Source organism: Lissotriton helveticus, chromosome 1_1, assembly GCF_964261635.1.
Source record: "Lissotriton helveticus chromosome 1_1, aLisHel1.1, whole genome shotgun sequence".
NCBI lineage: Eukaryota > Metazoa > Chordata > Amphibia > Caudata > Salamandridae > Lissotriton > Lissotriton helveticus.
This window is the reverse complement of record NC_136057.1, coordinates 2,018,193,052-2,018,213,289: the sequence shown is the minus strand read 5'-3', so window position 1 is coordinate 2,018,213,289 and position 20,238 is coordinate 2,018,193,052. Positions and strand designations below refer to the sequence as shown.

At 40.9% G+C, this 20,238-nt stretch overlaps 1 protein-coding gene across 1 annotated transcript in view; it reads right to left on the bottom strand.

Annotated features, from left to right (window-relative positions):
- TTLL7 (tubulin tyrosine ligase like 7) overlaps window positions 1–20,238 on the bottom strand; it is a 1,017,987-nt gene that overhangs the window by 487,623 nt on the left and 510,126 nt on the right. Inside the window, exons 11-12 of the mRNA XM_078659263.1 lie at window positions 14,766–14,924; window positions 1,099–1,193 (exon numbers count right to left, since the gene is read on the bottom strand). Coding sequence (XP_078515389.1) covers window positions 1,099–1,193; window positions 14,766–14,924 — 254 coding nt within the window. The remainder of the gene's footprint in view (window positions 1–1,098; window positions 1,194–14,765; window positions 14,925–20,238) is intronic.

Here is a 20,238-nt window from a genome sequence, read left to right as displayed (position 1 = left end):
GATCGGTAAATTTACCGATTCTGTAAAATTAAGGGCCCTACATACCATTTCTGAAATACCGGTCGGTAACGGCCGAAAATACCGATTTTTGGCCGTTACCGACCGACCTACATCTGGCCCAAAGTCTTCAATTTAGGAGCTGTTACATTGCCACCCTGGAAAGCTACTGCCATTTCCAGGGTGGGAATGGGTTGGGAAAAAGGTTTGGGTGTCCCCAATCTTTGCAGAGCGTCATTATCCCCAATAGAGTATTCGCCCACTCTCCACCACTAGAGTATTTACATGTTCAGGTATTGCACCTTTGTGTGGTAATATTATTACTAGTTGAAATTGATTTACAAGTGCAAGTCCACCTTTTGTGAATTTCTTGCATTTATAAATCAAACCATAGACCTGTGCAATTGTACACGCAGAAATGGATTTGTGAAACAGGCAATAAGTGCACCTGACATAAAGCATAAGGTTGATTTCCTCTTTCCTCATTTTAGGAGCTCTGTCATCCCAAAACCAAAAGGAGCCACACTCCTACCCTCAACATGACCACTTCAAAGACTGAAACATTCAACATTAGCTTTCATCAGCTCATTTTTTCCTTACAACTATTAGTGATTTAAGGTTAACGATATATTTGTTATGTAAACGTTAAACGTCAATAGATAAATAATGGAATTTGTATAATCCTGGTGTTGAGTTAAAAAGAAACACATGGGGACTCATTCACAAAGGTAAATGTACACTTATGTGTAAGTATACAATTGTTTAATATTCACAAAGGTATTTTAGGAGTAGTATATTTACAACTACAGAGTCTCCGCACATAAATGACAGGACAGTTGTACCTTTTTATGTGCGGAGATTCCACAGTCATCATAGAGATACTACTCGTAAAATAATTTTATGAAAAGCAGACAATCTTAAACTTTCACAAAAGTGTAAGTTTACCTCTGTGAATTGGACCCATGATGTTTAAAAAGAAATGTATGCGTTTAAGGTGTCTAAAACCCATCCATATTTTTCCAATAACTGAATTCCTACAAAACTTAAATTGTGAATGATCATTCCCCATTTCATTACCCAATAAAAGGCAAACAGTCTCACCTGATGTTGAGAAGAGTTAAGGCATTTAGAAGTACTCCTTTTTTGACATCATAGTCTATTTTTTGGTCAGTACCAAAACTAGGGGCTCGATTAATCTGAAAAAGTTGAAAAACACAAAGTAGTAAGTATGTTTTCTCTCTCTGTACAAGAGCTTCCCTTTGTATTAAAATCGAACAGTGCAACAAAGTCATATGATTATCAATACCATAAAAAGCACAAGGATATGAATAAACACAGTGGGATGTAGCGACCATGGTGGGATCACTTACTAAGTAAACTAGCTACAATATAATGATATTCATTGTTGAACAATTTGCTTAATACAACTTGTATGACAGATGCTCAGTTTAAACATATCCTTTATTCGAGACATCAGTGTGTTTTATTGTGAATTTTATATATATTATATTGAAAAACAATAAAAAGAGTTATAAGCAATATATCCTAATACTAAGGTTGCCAATAACAGATACTTACCAGTAATTCACGTTCATGCTCATGTAAAGTGATTTGTTTTTAGAAAACAAATACGTTTACATGATCCTACACAGCATGGGTTAACATTTGTCTATGCTCTAGAAGCAATAGTTGAAATAGGTGTAGTTGGATGCATATTTTCACTGCTCATACCATACAGAATTAATTATTGTGCGGTTCCTGTGCAGCATGGCTGAAAGTTAGAAAAAAAAGCACTATGACGCGATCAGCTCTGGCCATGTCATAGCTATTTTGTTTCTAGCGGGATGGGAGGGAGTAAGCAATAACTTGTGAGGGGGACGGGGCAAGCATCAACAGGGAGGGCGGGGGTCAAGGAGCAAGTAACAACATGGGAGGGTGTGTGTTGCAGGGCAAGAAATGAAGAGGCACACAACAGAGCGGGAGGTGCAAGGCAAGCAAGGGAGGGGAGTGGGAGGTGGCAGCATGGGAAGGAGGGCTTGGCAAGCAACAAAGCTGCAGGAATGGAGCAAACAAAGATGAGGCAAGAAACAACGTGGGCAGGATAGGTGCAAGTAAAAGAAAAAAGTATCTCCAAAAGTGCAACCAGTAGAAGGACATACACTGGGCCTTAAACAGTATTTAGGTCATGCTCCAGGTTAGAGTCAAACACACAAAGAAGAAGTGAAGCCAGTCAGTGCTGACCAAAAAGAAGCAAGGTAATGAAAGTGACGATTAAGCCACCCAATGGTAAACAATGGATGAGCTCTAAGACTCCTGTAAGTAAACAAAATGTCTCGCAAATGACAGCGCATGCTCTGCCTCAGGCGAGACCTAAAAACAGGACACAGAAGAACAGACACAGAAATCTAAGTGACAAACATGGCTAAGTTGCCTCTGTGGATTTGTGCATGTCTGTGTTTTCATTCATTGAGACAGTAAAGTCAAACCTGTTGGAAATGCCAGTGGTAGTTAGCCTACAAATCTGTTGTACTGTTAACATTTGTATCATGTTCTCAAAAAAAGAAGTTAATGAATCCAAATATAAATAACGGAAAAGAAGAGAGTGAGTTCAGGCCCTGTGTAGTTCACATTATACACATATTCCCATATTCATATTCAGCTATTCAAAAGTAAAGGCATACATGAATGAAAAACGTAATCCATGATGTCTTTCTGTACATGCTCTTTTAGAAATTCTCTTTTTAGACCTTCAAAGGACATGGGCCATAATCTGATCCATGAACAAAATCGAGCTTGCAAAAAAGATGCACAGAAATAATGTAACCAACAACAATGCAACCTCATAAATTTGGTAGTCATTCTGTCAACGCACATCATTAAAGAGTGTTTATAAATCCTGATAGGATCGCTCATGGCATAGTTGAAGCGTCTCACTTTGTAAATTACTGTTATCTCCTACTTGCAGTTCTGGCAGCAAACAAAGCGGTGAATGATGAAATAAAAGGTTTAAGTTCGCACTATGGCACCTTCGTTGTAAGGTGCGCCTGGATAATGGAAGCCATATTAAGCAGTAGGCAGCTAGCATGGCTGTGAATTCCACAAACTGAGAATACTTTCTTTATGACAAATGAAGCGTTTTACTGTTACTAATGATTGTACTTTTCCAACCTGCTGCAAAGCACTACGAGTGGTTAATATGATGTCATAAAACAGCTAGTTTCAAGACAACACATAAAAACTCACAGAAGCAGAACATTGTTAAACATCTATAAAAAGATACAGTAGGGGGGATCAAACTGAGGCGTTGAACGATATCAATATTTAATGATGCTGCCTGTTCACAAGCCCCACACTTCTCATTCACAGAAGGGCCATTAGAGCCTGCCGTCCTCCGCTGCCTTATTTGTGGTGATTGATGGTCCTCTGAAACATGGTCTGAACTTAAAGCCACCAGGAAGGCAGTGGCGCGCCAACAATTTTTAGAGTAGGCATGTTGGCCTATAATATCACCGAGCTGTAGGCATTCCGGTTGTGATTAAAGTGTGTACTGCAAGAGCATGCGTCAGCAAGAGAATGGGGGTCTTGTGGATGGTCTAGTGGTGCATTTTGAAACACAAATTCACAACTATATGGGTGAATATCATGCGGCAGTGCAAAGTCTTCAAAATGGCCTGTTTGTGCAAATAAATTACCAGAAACAACTACTGGACAGGTATCTCTAGTTTGCCTGAGGAAGTGTGATTCCTTAGTCCACTATCACAGTCTAGGGTAGCATGTTGGAAAGACTAACAATGGGTACTGCGGCTTCTGAGATTTTGAAACGCAAATTCACAACTATATGGGTGAATATCATGCGGCAGTGCAAAGTCTTCAAAATGGCCTGTTTGTGCAAATAAATTACCAGAAACAACTACTGGACAGGTATCTCTAGTTTGCCTGAGGAAGTGTGATTCCTTAGTCCACTATCACAGTCTAGGGTAGCATGTTGGAAAGACTAACAATGGGTACTGCGGCTTCTGAGAAAGAAAAGGCATTGTGCTATGAGCCTCCCACCTCCAAGCAAACCGATTGTGTCCCTGCCTCCAGCATGAGTCAGATTGTCCCAGCCAGATTCACATTGCCAGAAATTCAAATAAAGGCACTAATTTGTTTTATTTTTAGTAGCACCTGACAGTGTGCTGAGTCCGTAGGCATTATACAAAGGCAAGAAAATATCTAAAAAAAATGGCATGACTTATGATACTATTAACGATAAGGTTCAGCAGAGATCATTAAGATAAATGAAACACAATGGTGCTCACATAACAAGCTACGCCATTTAACAGATCTTCACAAAACTCTCCAAAACAAGTTCATGCACCTCAGCTCCTTCCTAGAAAGTTAAGCGCTGATCCGTTGAGCGAGTGGTGGGAAAAAGAGGGTTCCCAAAACGCAATTTCCCATTGCAATTTCCATAGGGCATTATTAGGACGTGTGACAGTCAAAATGGCTGAACAGAATTACACCAAATTTGGCAACAAGCTAGATATTTACCCAGAAAGTATGCTTTTGGAAATCTGTTGTAAATCTGTTAGGTAGTTTTGGAGAAATCAAGGTTCAACATTTGTAGCTATAATGTCAGTTGTATAAAATTCAAAAAAACTATTTGCTGATGTGACTTTATTTGGCGCAACCAATCTGACTGTATGGTCACAACTTGATCAGAAAAGTTGCAGCAGCCATTACAAGACTGGGGGACTTGGTCCCCTGTCTTGAAAATGTTTTTAAAAGATCATAAGGGACAGGCTAGGGATACTCATATCCCATAAGCTTGTGGGGGATCCAGGAGGGATCCCCCAGGATATTTCTTTTTCTTCGTTTCGCAGTACTAGCAAACAAAAGTATTTTATTGCCCGTGGGTGGTCCAGTGCAAAGGGGTCAGCACATTCATTACTTTTACATACATTTGGGGAAGGTGTATTCACTGGCTCCTGTCCCTGAATCATACTTGCCCCGGAGTTCCTATGTTCCAGGGGCTGGCGCAATAATGGTGGGTCCCAGGACACCATCCTTGGGGTCCAGGACAACATACAATAAGTGTGGAGCACCACTGTGATCTTGAAAATGCTTGAAAACGCTACCAGGAGCGATTTGGGTTGCCACCCTGCGCCAATGCCTCTATCTTCGGGTCCTGTAGCTGATGCATACTGTTCCACCTCCATGTGGGTGAGGCAAAAAGGCTTCAGAGCTCTTCCCACCTGATGAAGCTGGGCACAGGTGGAGGGACAACAGACAATGGTTTTCCAGCACCAAAGTGGGCTTCCTGCGCTGCCTTTGAATAAAAAAAATGGCCAGTGGGTGTCCTGGTGCACCCAAAAACAAAAATAAAGAATGAGGCACACAAGTCAAAAAAGCTTCCAAAGCAACTTATTTATTATTCTTTGCTTCAGCGAGGAGCGCCCGAATAATGCCCTTCGAAGGCTAATTTGCTTATTGTTTCCTGGTATGTGGTGCCCAAATCTGGGCAGGGGCCCCACCAACATGTATTCAGACTGCTGTGGGGCTACAGGGGGGTTCAGCAGCCCCACCAGAGATTGTCTATAAAAATGAACCTTAAATTTCCTAAATCATAGAGAACATAATCCCAGGAAATGTTTAAAAAAAATTCATGTTGGAGGCTTTGTCGTTCAGGAGTGGAGGGACCATTTGTGGTTAGTTTTAAGCTGCAATATGTTGCCTGGGAAGTGTAATAGAAAGTCTTGGATGCATGTTTAATGTTGTCATGAATGCAATGGTTTATTGATAAACAATGTAATGCTTGATATTAGTAATGAATGTCTTTGAATAGAGTTTCAGATTTGATTGTTTTTCAATGTTGAATATTGACGTGATTATGGCTTCATTAAGGTGATATCCCTTGAAGAAGTCAATAGGATGGTCTTCATATATTAATGTAGTGACTCTTTGACAAGCCAATAGGCTTCCCTTGTATATAAATGTGATCACGCCATGAGAAAGCCAATAGTCCTGCCTTTTACATATTAATGTGGTGACCTCTTGACAAAGCCTGTAAACATTGCTAATTTTAAATGACTAATATTGTGATGATGCATAGGTGGAGGGATTGTTATTGTGAGGGTCGTGACTCACAAGGGGCCAAATGTGAATTGAGGGTATCCTTATACATGACATGTTCATCATTGATGACATCACTGATGACATCTCACATGACATCATTGATGACATCACTGAAGACATCATTGATGAAATGATCCACTAATCTGCAGTTCCATTTAAACGAGTACAGCCATTTTAAACATGTAAATACATACTAAATGGCAACAAATCATGTAAATCATAAATTACATAAACATATGTGCTTATATAAAATACATATACCGCAGGCTTGACCCTGTGTAAAACACATCACGAAGAGCACACTTCCTCCAGACACTCAAGCCTCATTAGTGGTCACATTGTTACAATGAACAGCCTATGCCTGTGCATAGCTCTTCAGAGCCCACTCCTTGCAGACACTCAAGCCCTATTAAGTGGCCAAGTCCATAATATGCACAGCCTTTGCCCGGTGCACATCTGTTCACAGAGAGCACACTCCCTTGAGACACTTAATCCTCATTAGGCAGGCAAGCCCCTACTGCGCTTCACTTCCATAATGTGCAGTTCTCTCCATGAAGAGGCCAATCCCTCCAGGCACCCCAGCCCCATTAGGTTACTAGCATCCACTATGACCAGCTGTTGCCTTGGACACAGTTTTTCATGAACGAGCCAAAACCTACATCCTATTGAACTATGCTTGTGGTGAAGGCCCTACAACACAAAGCTGTTGTCTTGTTGAGAATTCTTCTCAAAGAACCCAAACTCTCCACACACACATGCCCTATTGGGAGGCCAAAGCAAACACAAAGAGATGATGGACGGATCACTGAAACTTTTCAGACACTCACCCCCAGTCAGAGATCTGGGTTGAATCATTCTTAAGCTCACTTTGCCACCTCAGTTCGAACCCAGCTATACGCTAATCAGTATTGACCCTGTGCCTCATGGGAACAGTCCAGCCCGAACTGCCAAACCAGGTCTTCCCTGAATAGGAAACAAGCATCCTGGGACCGGTATCTGGGTAACACCCTTCATTACCCAGGCTAGCTTTAATACAGTGGCAAAGTGAGCAAGGGACCCACGTCTGGGCATACCTTGCCAAATTAGGAAGAACAAAGCAAACACAAAGAGATGATGGACGGAGCGCTAAAACTTTTCAGACACTCACCCCCAGTCACAGAATCTGGGTTGAATTCATCATCATTCTTCAGCTCACTTCGCCACCTCAGGAGGCCAAGCAGGTTACAAAAGTTTACTCACATTAGCAGTATAGAAGCTATAGGAAATGTTCTGTATATGTAGCTCACTAAATACTTTTCAGTGCCAGAAGCGTATAGCAAACTCTCACATTCCTTAGATGAAGTCATCACTGATGCCATCAGTGATGTCATCTGAGATGCAATCAGTGGTGTCATCAATGAGATCATTGAACATGTCATGAGTGATGTAAGATGTGAGGCCATAAGTGGTGCATGCTGGGGACACCATTAATAGTTAGCTAAATAAACTATAACTGGTGAATTTCCGTGTTTTGTTGTGTTTAAAATGCCATTTTTAACTGACATTTTCACCTAACTATAACGTCACTTTAAACAGGTCAGTTTACCTTCATATTGCAATTTTCATAAGTATCCACTATCTGGCATGACCAGCCAAGTTACCAATACTTGAAATGCTTATTTTTTTCTCTTCAGTGCGACAACATCTATAAAGATACAGAGCTATAACTTATTAAGAAATGTACCAATCATATTTGCTAAAATTGCTGTCACGTGCAGCACAGTTATAAACTATTTTTTTATTAACAGCTAACTGCTCAATGAGTAAATGTATGTTTGAAAAATGCACATTTGCAATCCTACATATTTGATGTGTAAAACATGGATAACACAAGGCTGTCATGAAAATGTTTGTAAATGAGTAAGTATAGGAATCAGGGCCAACTTGCTAACAAGGATCCAGCCAATAGCAAAATGCAATCACGGATGTAGCCTATTGAAAAAAAGACCATAGACACATTGATAAAGGAAAAGGTACCCATGGGAAAATCTATTATAGAGAAAAATGACCTGTGAACAAAAAAAAACCTTTGCAAGATTTCCTTATATACTTCACACATGTTCACACTTTCTAGATCTTGCACATTAATATGATCAACATAGCTCTTATATATGAAACTAGCTCGTTTAGGAAAAAATATCCTGACGTTGGATTACATTTGCATGAGGCTCATATGTTGATGTTATAGCTTTCACATTCCAGGGTTTCGAACTTGCTAAGTTGGCCAGCCAGTACTGGAGCGAATTGGCTAGAGGCAGCTCGCCCACTGGGGTGCTAGGGTGTTGTCTGACTCATTGCTTCCCACACTTACTTATTATTATTTAATGTTCTTCAAATGTTCATGACAGGTTGGACTAGTGTTTTGCTGTGACCCTACCAAACAGCTGTGGACCTCCTTCACACACTTTTCCCACAATTACAGTTGGTATATGTGAGCCCACTCTCTAATGGGAGGACAAGGATTAGATGTGTCTGTAGTATGAACACACTTATGACCAACTGACAGGCATTATATGGACAGAGTTTGCAGTGTGTGCGCTTCTATGTCTGGAGGTATGCTCATGTGCATAAGACATGGCTTGGCAGTTCGGGCTGGACTGTCCCCATGAGGCACAGGGTCAGAATGATTTGCATATAGCCATGTCTGAAATGGGGTGGCTGAGTGGGCTAAAGAATGGTGATGGATTAAACCCAGATCAGTTGACTGGGGGTGAGTGTTTGATTTGCTCAAACGCTCCGTCCATCATCCCCTTTTGTATCGCCATGTGCATAAGACAGCAGGCCTCACTGGCTAGAGGTTTCATGCAAATATATGTGTGTTTCACAGACACTAGTAAAGCTGCTTATTGTTGGGATATTTAATGATGTCTGTTGTAGTGAGCTGTGGTGCACAGTGCTGGGATCTGGTGAAGGTGCGATATAGGCTGTGGTAAGTTGTAGATTGTGTTACACTACGGTAACTATCAAATACAATGCAACAAGATATTGGTCTCTCATGTAATTACATATTTCAAGACACCACCTTCAGAATTGCTTTAGAAACCTTCTTGCTTCCTTGCCAAATTCTTTATAAAAATTAGGTTTAAAATTCAACATTTCCCCCTCTTTTTTCAAATTTTCTTGGTGGAAGAACCTGCCAACTATCCTTATATGAGTCAGGTTTGCTCGCCCACTAAGTCGAACTTGCCTCCAACATATATGCTCTACTACTTTGAAAACATACCAACCTCCTTAGGAATTAGAACGTGTGAAATGTGCACTCACAGAAAAATGGCCCAATCTTGTTGGGGCTCGTACCTATGCTTAAATGCAGGGAACCAGCCTATTCTGCGTTGGCTCTGGAGAAATATGAAAAACATATAAATCAATGTTTCCGAACCAGTTCCTGCATTATTCATCCTTTGTGGGCTGATTTTCCCTGCACATTTCATCTGCTTTGAGCAGGTAAAATGTCTGCGTGAAAAATTTGAGACACCATTTTCCTGTGGATCTTGTCATTCCTTATTCAGTTGGAAACTTCTGGTACCAACTGAATCACAAATTACGGGCCACCTAATGGAGCCTCAGGGTTACTATCATCAAACAAGTTATACTGAATCTGAAAGTAAATCTTTTAACCCTTTCACTGTGGCGGCTATTCCGCCGCAGTGCTAAGGGGCGGGGGGGGCCGCGCGGCGCTCCCGCTCTGCTGACAGAACCGCTCCGTCACGCCCCTCGGGTGAGCTGTGCTTGTGACGGAACGGTTCCGTCACGGCCCCGCACGCTCTTTAGAACGTCAGCGCAGGCGCGAAATCAGCGCTGCGCAGGCGTGGCGAGCGGGCCGTGACGGAACCGTTCCATCACCAGCACAGCCCACCCGAGGGGCGTGACGGAACTGTTCCGTCACAAGCGTGGGAGGGGTTAAAATACACGCTTAATTTAAATAACAGGTGTGGATCTACAGTGAGCAGATAGAGACTAATAGTTGGAATAAAAAAATGCATCATGTATGTGTTATTGCTACTTTCTTCCATCACTTTAAGAAAGTAGCTGATTCCCCACTTCCCATGGACCATTTATGTGTCTTTCTGTTTTAGACATATAACTATTTGGGATCTACAAACCAGTGGGTGAGTAGTGCTCACCATAGGAATGCTGATACTACTTCTGTACACCAAAGTCAACCAGTGAGTTTTCAACAGTGGATTGCCTAATTTGAACCAATAAATTCACAGTATTTATGTAACCACAAGCAAGATAAAGAAATGGATCAAGTTGATTCTTTGGTAAGTTTTAAAATTCTTGGTAAGTACTTTTGTTTTAATTTCACATTTCAATAAAGGTGTACACATCATGGGCCTGAGTCACAAAGGGCTTTTGCACTGGGGATGGGGGGGCCCGCAGTTTTGGGGGAGTGTCTGCATCTCTGCAATGAGAATTCTCATTGCTGATTGTCCGTCCTGAGTGTGGAGACTCCCCCACAAGTGCGGGGCCTACCCCATGAGTGTGAAGGCCCTTTGTGAATCAGGCCCGTATCTTCAAATTTAACTAATACGCTGCTTTTCAGAGATTGATACAGTGGAAATAAAGGCTATAAAAAGTTGATGAGGCGAACATAATTTTTTATTTCTACCCAAGGATTTTAATGTAAGCTAAGAGTCGTTTGCTTCTTGGTATACACGTGATGGTATTTCGGTAGCTTTACTGCATACATATGCCTCACAATTATACAATTTAGGTAATCAAATTAGAATAATTGCTTATGCTCTTTTGAAGTGAACTACTGTCTGATTAGGTTGCAAATTTCAACTAATTCTTTAATTATGTGCTCCAATCCCCTTTGGTGTTCGTTTGTGTGCTCTTTCAGCAAACTACTGCAGGAAATATTCATTTGGGAGTTACGTTCTTTACAAAGTTAAATAAGCCATAAGTATCACTGGAGTCTTCTGTCTAAAGATGCTGTACCTGGACCATTTGCAAACAATCTTTCTAACAAGATGATGCTCAGGTTTTGCAATCTTCATATTATAATACAAAATACAGTACAACAGGAGTGAATTATTGAATAGCAAATTAATTACAGATCATTCAATTTATGACAGTATAACTTGAGGAAATGTTCTGGTGAACAATGTTGGAATTAAATCTTTATTCTATTTGAGTGAGCCTACATTTGTGAAGCCAATTACGTTCTGGTGGCATGGCAAGAAAAATAAAAATGAATTGGAACGCAGCACAAGTTATTACCAGTGTCTGAGATTAATTCACGCATTTCATCCTTCCCCTTTTGTATGGTTTAGTGTGTCACCCTAAATGGGGCAGGTATGCCAAGACATAGATCCTGTACACACTGTGTCACTGAACCCAAGCTATACCAAGCTGATGCGCCCATAACAAGGGCGAAACCGGCCATGGGTTGCTTGTGTCCTGATTCGGGGATGACCTAGTTTGGCAGTTCAGGCTGGACTGCTCATACTAGAACATGGTCAAAAGTGATTTACATTTAGCTAGGTCCAAACTGCAGTATCATTGTGTGCAAAATAACGAAGGATTGGGATGCGACCAGAGAAATTACCAGTGGCTGAAAAGAATTCCTTTGCATCTGATGAAGCAAGATTTCGCACATTACGCGACTTGCTGAAATCAAGAACCTCGATTCACATTATAATCCTATAATTCAATTTGTATGTTTTACTAATTTCCTTTATTTTTTGGATATACATGTATCTTAGTGATGCTTGCCTATGTGTTTACTAATACGAATAATCCTTGTCTTAAAATGGCCGTCGCTTGGGAATTTACTACTGCGCATGCGTTAGTCACATTCACGTGACGTGACGTAGTTGTAGTTCTGGTGGGAAACTGTGCGCATGCGTATTTGCCTCTAATATGGCTGTCTGGAAACTCACATGGTGAAGCTTGCGCAGATGCTCTCGTGTTATTGTTTGTTGCACTAATCCATAATGGCATAGTATATTTTTATGGTAAGAAAAATTAAGTAGCTACTCATGATATGTAGTAAAAACATTTATTTCTATGTTTTAATTTGTTTTCGCTTACTTTTCATGTACCGCGGTATGGAGGGTTGATGGGATGTACAAGAGTCCATACTGGAGTACCGTACCACGCATGTCAGAAACCCGGCCAGTGGCATTGAATGACTGCCAACCAGAAGTGGCAGCCAAGACGTGCCTGGGAAGATGCACCTTCACCCAGCCGGAGAAACTAAAATGTTCTGTGTTGGATACATTTGTATAATTTCCTATTGCATTCTGTAGAATAGGTCATGGGAACCCAAAATCTGCTAGGCGGTTCCATAACATGCAAATACGAGCTTGTAGAAGTTTGTTCTGATTGGTGTGTTAACCTATCCTACTTGTGGACCAATCGAAATTGGGGATTCTGACACTTTGCAACATTGAGGGGTGGTACACTGACCCGAAAACAGTATAACTAGCCTAGGTTTAGCTAGAGAATTTGTCCGACTTGTCTGAATAGCTGACCTGTCACTGACCCAACGCACTCAATAGGTGACTGAATACAGAGCGCCGCGGAGCACTCTGTCCGAATTTGACCATAGACTCTAAGGTTTTACTAAACCTTAAGTGCTGGCGTAGCACTTTGCTGGGGAGTTCGCTAACCCAATCGGGGTTCTGACTGATAGCTGCAGAGAGGGTGGAGTGCAGGCGTTGCTTCCAAACTGCGGGTGCTGGTCGTGCCTTGGTGGTCCCGTCTTGATCCTAATCTGGTTTTCCTGTCCTGTCCTGGGGTGTCCAATCTGCACCTGTTGTCCCATAGATGACTGTCCTTCCTTGGGGTATTTCCTGTCCTTGACTGATCCGGGGTTGGTCTGCACACCTTTCTAGGTAAATATAGTGCGAAAAACTCTCCACTGCATCTTCTATTTTTCTGTCTTTGCTTAAATAAAGACATTTCTTTGCATATGTTAATTCTCCATGCTTTCCGCAACCTATTATAAAGTCATACAGTATATTTTCCTTAGCATGTTCCTATGTTCCCCTACCTTTTAGAACACATTCTCTCCATTCTGTTTATGAAACATAACTGTGGTATATAAATTCTCCTAAATTCTGATTTTACGTAAAGATGCTAGAACTAAAGCATGTTCCAATTTCCCCCCCCCCCTATAGATGTATAGGATTTCCAATCCTTACCTTGCAGCATTTTTCCCATCAGTAAAGTCTAGTTCGTGGTTCAAGTTTCTAAAATCCATTTAGTAGACTGCATTGTTATAACTTTCTTATAGACTTATAAATGGTTGCCCTGACACTGTTCCTCTATGGCTATGTTCTTTTCGTTATCTTGATTATTGATTGCCTTCTAACTGTAAACTTGATTATTTCCGAATCTGATTCCTAGATAAACTTTTAAAACTTCCCAGTTGTCTGTGATCATTTAATGCGAAATAGAAATAAGTTGGGTTTTGTATTTTGCCTGCCTTTCTTTTACAGCTAGATCCCTGATCCATTGTGGATCTTAGGTACCTGTAACGGTGGATTGGTAAGTCAGGTACAATAGAAATAAATAGGAAGGAACCAGGGTTGCTGGTAGACGAATCGTTAGGTCACCCGATTAATGTATATGATGAATTGGAAGAATATGGGCCTGGTACGTGTATGGTGAAAAATTATTGGCCGGGTGACCTGCGATCTCTATCACATCTATCACATTTTGTATACTTTGGAAGATTTTACATCAACACCATTACAGACAGTCACAGTGCTTTGGATTATAGAAATATCTTATTAGTAACATAACTTAAAAAGTTGCAACTATAGTTTGCATTCATGCACCACTGGGGATGTGTCGTATAATTCTTGTAAGACTATTACTGTAATCATTTTGTGTTAATTGAAGATGGGCCCAAACAGTTGTTCCCATTTGTACTAATTGTATCATTATTATTCTTTAATGATCAAGGCTTCCTGAATATGGCATGGAGGGTGAAACAGAATTGTCGGTGTCTTTTCTTTTGTAGTTCTGTCGCAGTGGTATGCTAGCTCATTGAAACAGCACTTATCCCACATTAGTATGGGTGAGTCCTTCATCAGTGACTGAGGGTTTGAGTGTAAATGGCAACTGACCTTAAGATTTATCATTGTATGTTCACATATTATTGTTCTAGTAACACTTGTCAAGATATTTCATACTACTACGCCCTGCGTTTGTAAGTAGCATTGAATTATAGCTCTACTAAAACCTAAGTTTAGCAGTATACCTTCGTCCTACTTCCAACAACAGTTCTTCACTACTGAAAAAAAAATTTTACTGAATTTTTTAGAGATCAAACTATAGAACTGTGACATTTTTGCCTTTTCTCCTCTCACTAAATTGAATGCTCTTTTGTTATTTGTTGTTTTGGGATTATGAGTATGTCAATGTAGCCTGAAATTTCGTTTTGTTGTAATGATTTGTAATATTTCCATTAAAGAGGCAGTTGTTGGAAAACAGTTACAAGTCAGCTGGTTGATGGGCACTTGAAATTAAGTTAATTGTCTGAACATTAAGCGTGGCTTTTATTATTTTATGAGAACACATTCTCAACAGAAGTAAATAACAAATTCTCACACACGAAATCTACCATACTCAACATTTTAAAAAATTTGACTTACCTCAAGTAGCCATGGCTTTAGTTTTCTATCCAACAGAATGTCAAATCCTAAGACTTCGAAACAGACACTCTCACTTCCTGTTGGTTGCCCAGGTCTGCACATACGGTATGCATGAAGGACATGTGGTTCCGCTACTATCAAAGTCTTCACAACTAATTCCTAAGGAGAAAGCACAGACAGAAAATAACATGATGGAGAGGCTGGAAGACACCTACAGACTTTAGGGAATAATAGATGCTATGTATAGCGGCATAACACTTGTATCTCACAGATATTCATTGACCTTGTTCTGACGAGGCCCCAATGAAGCCTTTGAGGCCCCCTGGGGCTTTGGGGATCTTCCTGCATCGCAAGGGCTGCAAGGTCTTGCATTATAACCCTAGCCATGTAGCCACTTATCATCTGTCTGTCTGTCAAGGGTTTGGTCAGTCCTTTCTTTTTAGCCAACCACATTTGCATTCTTTAATTCTTTGATGTATTTTATTTTTTTTTAAAGAATTTTATATAGTGTGAACTAGACTCAAAGATATCAGGTATCAGAGCGCTTTACATGAGTACCAGTTTTGTTACAGATGGACACATTCATTTTTGTTAGGCACGGGGAGATTAAGTGATTTGCCCAGAATCACCGGATGTTGAGCATCGTTGCCGAGAATTGAACCTGGTTCCCCAGCTTCGAGGTCGACCGCTCTAGCCATAAGGCTACATCCTCTCGCTTTGGGTTTACGAATAAATTAATCTTAGCCGGCTGCTGTAGGATCAAACACGAGGACTGGCTTGTGGTTTCACACAGGACACAGATGAGAATAATAACATTGTCCCGAAGAGGTTATCTAGTTTAACATATTCATATCATTATGTGAGATTAAATCACGATCAATAATAGACAAATTTCAGATCAATGAATAAGAAATAATGATCGCCATGTCATTAGAAATTGTGAAAAATGTATAATTAAACCAATGTATAGACTCTATAAAGATGTGAAAAAATACTCAGTGCAACGTGTGGACATACATGCATTAATACCTTGGACGCTCATGACGAGCTGAGCTCGTCATGAGCCACGGCGCTCCAGTGCTCATGACGAGCTCAGCTCTTCATGGCCTGTGGAACGCTCAGGTGCGGGGAGAATTCCCCCGCTGTGCTGAGCGTTCCACGGGAGGCAATACACCTGTGACGAGCTGAGCTCGTCATGAGCACAGGAGTGCCGTAGCTCATGACGAGCTGAGCTCATCATGAGCATGGGGGAACTGTGCGCGCCCCCCTCCCCCCCCCCCAGCACAGCAGGGGAATAAACCCCACAGCGAAGGGGTTATACCAATTCAAGAAAACTAGGGTGTGAATGAATCAGCATCATCTTCCTAGTGACATCCACATTTTTGAAAGTCACAGTGGTTGTACTAGGTGACTGTATTTTGACCAGGCCTGGGTGTAGTTGGCGGAGTTTTGCAACGCGGAACTCCGCAAAGTGACTAAAAAACTCTGCGGAGTTACGCAAGTGGCGGAGTGCAGTGCAAACTGCCATTTGCGCTGGTCTTCCTGCCACTCGGGTAGAAATTCTACCCGAGCGGCAGATCGCGCTCGCGAACTTACTGTTCACGAACGGGAGCGGGAAAAAACTCTGCTGCACTACGCGGAGCAGAGATTTATGCACTTCATGAGCTCCACAGAGCACAGAAAATTGCAAACTCTGCGAACGGAGCAGAGTTCACCTCCAAGGGCTAATTTTTACCCCTCTGTAACTTTAGGGTCGTCATCAGGACAATAAAATGTCAAGCATGAGCACCAGAGGCTGAAAGAGTTAAAGAAAGACAAGAAGGTTGGTATTACTTATTACAAAAAAACAATGCTCAAAGAATAAACTAGAGGATACCATAGTGTAGAAAAAGAAGACTTAGAGGGAGGACCTCATAAGCAAATATATAGTAAATATGTTTATATGAGTCAGGTGACCACGAATTTAATATACTATAAAAAATACTGGACCACAAATAAGGGTTCAGAATCAGTGTGCCAAACGTGAATGGGCTGCAGAGTGAGATAAATAAACTGATTTTTTTCACAGCAAAAGCTACCACAAATCATGGGTTCATTTCAGACCAAATTGTACAAACAAAGCAAAATTGGTCTGACGAATAATCAGGCAAGCTACTGATAATTAGTGGGAATTGCCATACTCGTATCAAATTGTATGAATTCCAAATGGAGTGTACTGAAATAAAGCACTCTGCCTCATCAAAAGCAACTTAACTGCAGAGATGCTCCATCGGACAAAATCACTTCACGAGCTCAAAACAACTTAAGGAATGTTACACCGAAAAGCGCGGCAAGTATACAGTGTCCTTCCTGACAAGGAAGAAATCAACTGAGAACAGAGACATTTGGTACCAAAGTTGAAATGAAGTGAAGGAGGAGCGAACTGCTACCCTAGACTGTCAGTCTCCTTCGCCTATGAGTGTTTGGGCGGGAACACCAAAGGGATACATTACGCCACAGAAACGTATATCAAGATGGTAGCACGTCCGTTTAAAGAGCAGAAAAGCAGACTAAAACCTACTGTGTGCACGGTAACAGGTGAGATCATCATTTTATAAGAATACCATTTAGAATTAACAAATAAGCAAAAACATTTTCTTGTGGACAGAAACTAGAATTAACAAATCATAGAAAAAAGTATTTTAGGATATAGTGGGTTGCAGAACATAGAGTTGGAAATTAGAAGCAAGGTAAAAATGTAAGAGAAGAATGATTTCTTCTACACATGAACTTTAAATGTACTTCCCAAGAATACAGAGGAATATTATATATATTTTCACCCAAAAGAAAATAATAACTATATCATAATTTGATGTAAAAATAATGCTCATTGTTGTTCACTGTCTGTTTAAAAATGTATGAAATTCAAAATAAAGTTAGGCTCCAATGTTCAAAAATAGCTTATTCCAAATGCATATGTCCATGTAAAGCAAATCACATTGGAGAAGGAGGGAGGAGCGGGGGGAGGGGGGGGTGTTATGTATTTTTTCAAAAGACATTTAGCTAAAACAGATGACCACATTGAGGGAAACTGTCCATTGCAGTTCACAATCTATATGCAGGATGGAAAGTCAGATTTTTTATTATTTCATTCTATTTGTCCATAGTGTTAATGTCATTTACAAAAGAATCACATTATGTATACATTTACACTAAGACTTGTTTATAACTGGTGCTAAATCAGCACCCCTGGAGCTTTTGCAATCACTTCAATTACCTTTCTCTTAAAGCCTTTCTCCCTTTGTAGTCCTGTCATGAAATCAGCTACTAAAGGGGCATTAGTAACGCAACATTTGATAATCCGTTTGTGTTGTAACATTTGTGTATTCATTTTTTGCAGTCTGCCCACTGTAAATTAGTTAGCATGGGCACAAATAGGAACCGATGACAAAAGTAGAATTACAGTCAGAAAAATCCTGTAATGTATATGAAATGTGCTCATGTTTGAAAACCTTGGTGTTTCTGGCAAGGTCATAGAGAGTACAGCTGCCACATTGTTGTGCCCCTAAGAGTGGGATGTTCCAGCTTTGGATAATTGAAGATTATAAGGTAGGTGCCCTGATGCTCGCATGAGCAGCATTCATCGTTGACATTTCTTGCATGCTTGAACAAAAACAATGGAGATTTTGTTTAAATAAATGTGGTTACTGAATTTGCCGCAGGGCTAAAAGTGGTTACACAAGTTATATATGTTCCACTGGTTCCTTGGTATGTGAAGTGAGTATTCTCTAGGGAAAACCATGCTATGTTCATGGAGCAGTTGATGGAGCATCTAGGTTATCCTCTTTCCAGTAGCAGAGGTGGCTTCTCCTCTATGGTGGAGGAGTGTCCCCCACTGCTTTTATGCAGTGCAAATAAAGAAAACATAAAATGATAATTACTGTGAGCTATTATCATTTTATGTTTCTGTGCTGCTTTGCGGACGGGGCTGCTCTGCTCTCTGAGCAGGGCAGAGGAGAGTGGTTTGCCCACTCCCAAGTGCACATGACTATTTGGCACACGCTCGGGGGACGGCCAAACAGTCATGCACACTTTCCCTGTTCTCCACACAAGCTGCATTACAGCCTGCATAGAGAACATGCCCAGGTCCCCATTACCTGGCTGAGGGTCAAACCATGATGCACAGACCAATCACAACACTGCATTGCAGCGTTGTGATTGATCAGGGGAGCCTAGCTGTTCTTCCTGTACCTGGAGTCTAAGACGCGAGACCCAGCGGCAAGATAAGTGGTTTTTTTTTTTGCCAACATGTTTTGGCCCTCACTAAGAGCCCACGTGGGTCTGGGGCCTTCGTCAAGGCTTTATACTTTTATTTCGTCCCTGCTTCTTTATTGAGCATGCACACCATGCACAAACGTGAGGCCTAATACTCTCACCTGTCTTAGATTTTTCCTCAGTAGATTTTCCACTGGTCTTTTTATTCAAGGGGCATGCGGATCAGGCAGGAGGTTCTGTCTAATAGTCAAATATTCATCAAAGATTCCAGCACCGCGGGACTACCTTCATGACCCTGCTCAGAGTTGAGGCATGCACAATAAAGAAGCAGGGACTAAATAAAAGTATAAAGCCCTGACAAAGGCCACAGACCCATGTGGGCTCTTAGCGAGGGCCAAAACATTTTAGCACAGTAACAGGGGTATAACTGATTGATTATATTCAGTAAAACCCACAAATTCCTATTTTATCAATACCCCAGGTACCCTACAAATAAAGTATAGCATTTGGGTATACCTTGAGGAATTTTTAACAATCAATCTTCTGGATTCCTGCTTATCCAGCATTGCTTTATCTAAGAACTCCTATTCCATCTATGGTTGAGTCCGCCCAGGTAGTATCATCTTACCCGGGTGTGGTTAGATGCCAATGATGAAGTATGTCACGATAAGTGAGTGAGGCGTCTACTACAATATCTATGGATACCCCCATCCTCCAGGAAAGGCAATGGGAGATTACTACATCCTGACAGAGTTAAAAAAAAAAGCCCAGAGTTCCTCGGGAGAACTTTCAAGGCAGCAGTTGCTTGTATGTGATAGCATTATAAACAGGAGTTTGCAGCTGACTTGACTTTCTCTCGCTCTCAATTGTGTAAATGAATGTCAATGCTCACATTCCTTGTTTGTAAATTGCAGTGGATGGCTTACTCAGATACCCAGGTATGCGTGGGCAGTGGCTCTGGGCTCGATTCACAAAAGCATTTATGAGGAAAGGAAGTAGTACAGGAGTACTCATTCAAGACCTCTTACATATCTTTCTGTATTGGCCCAGCAACATCAAGCTCCCTAATAGGAAAAGTGTATGGAAGGCACAGTCTTTCTATTTGTTTTAACTGTACATAAATCTCCCTCAAACTGTTCAATTTGATACCTATTTTAGATGTTTTGGGGTCAATTCACAAAGGTATGTAAGAGTACGTAGAAGACTATTACAGAAGTAT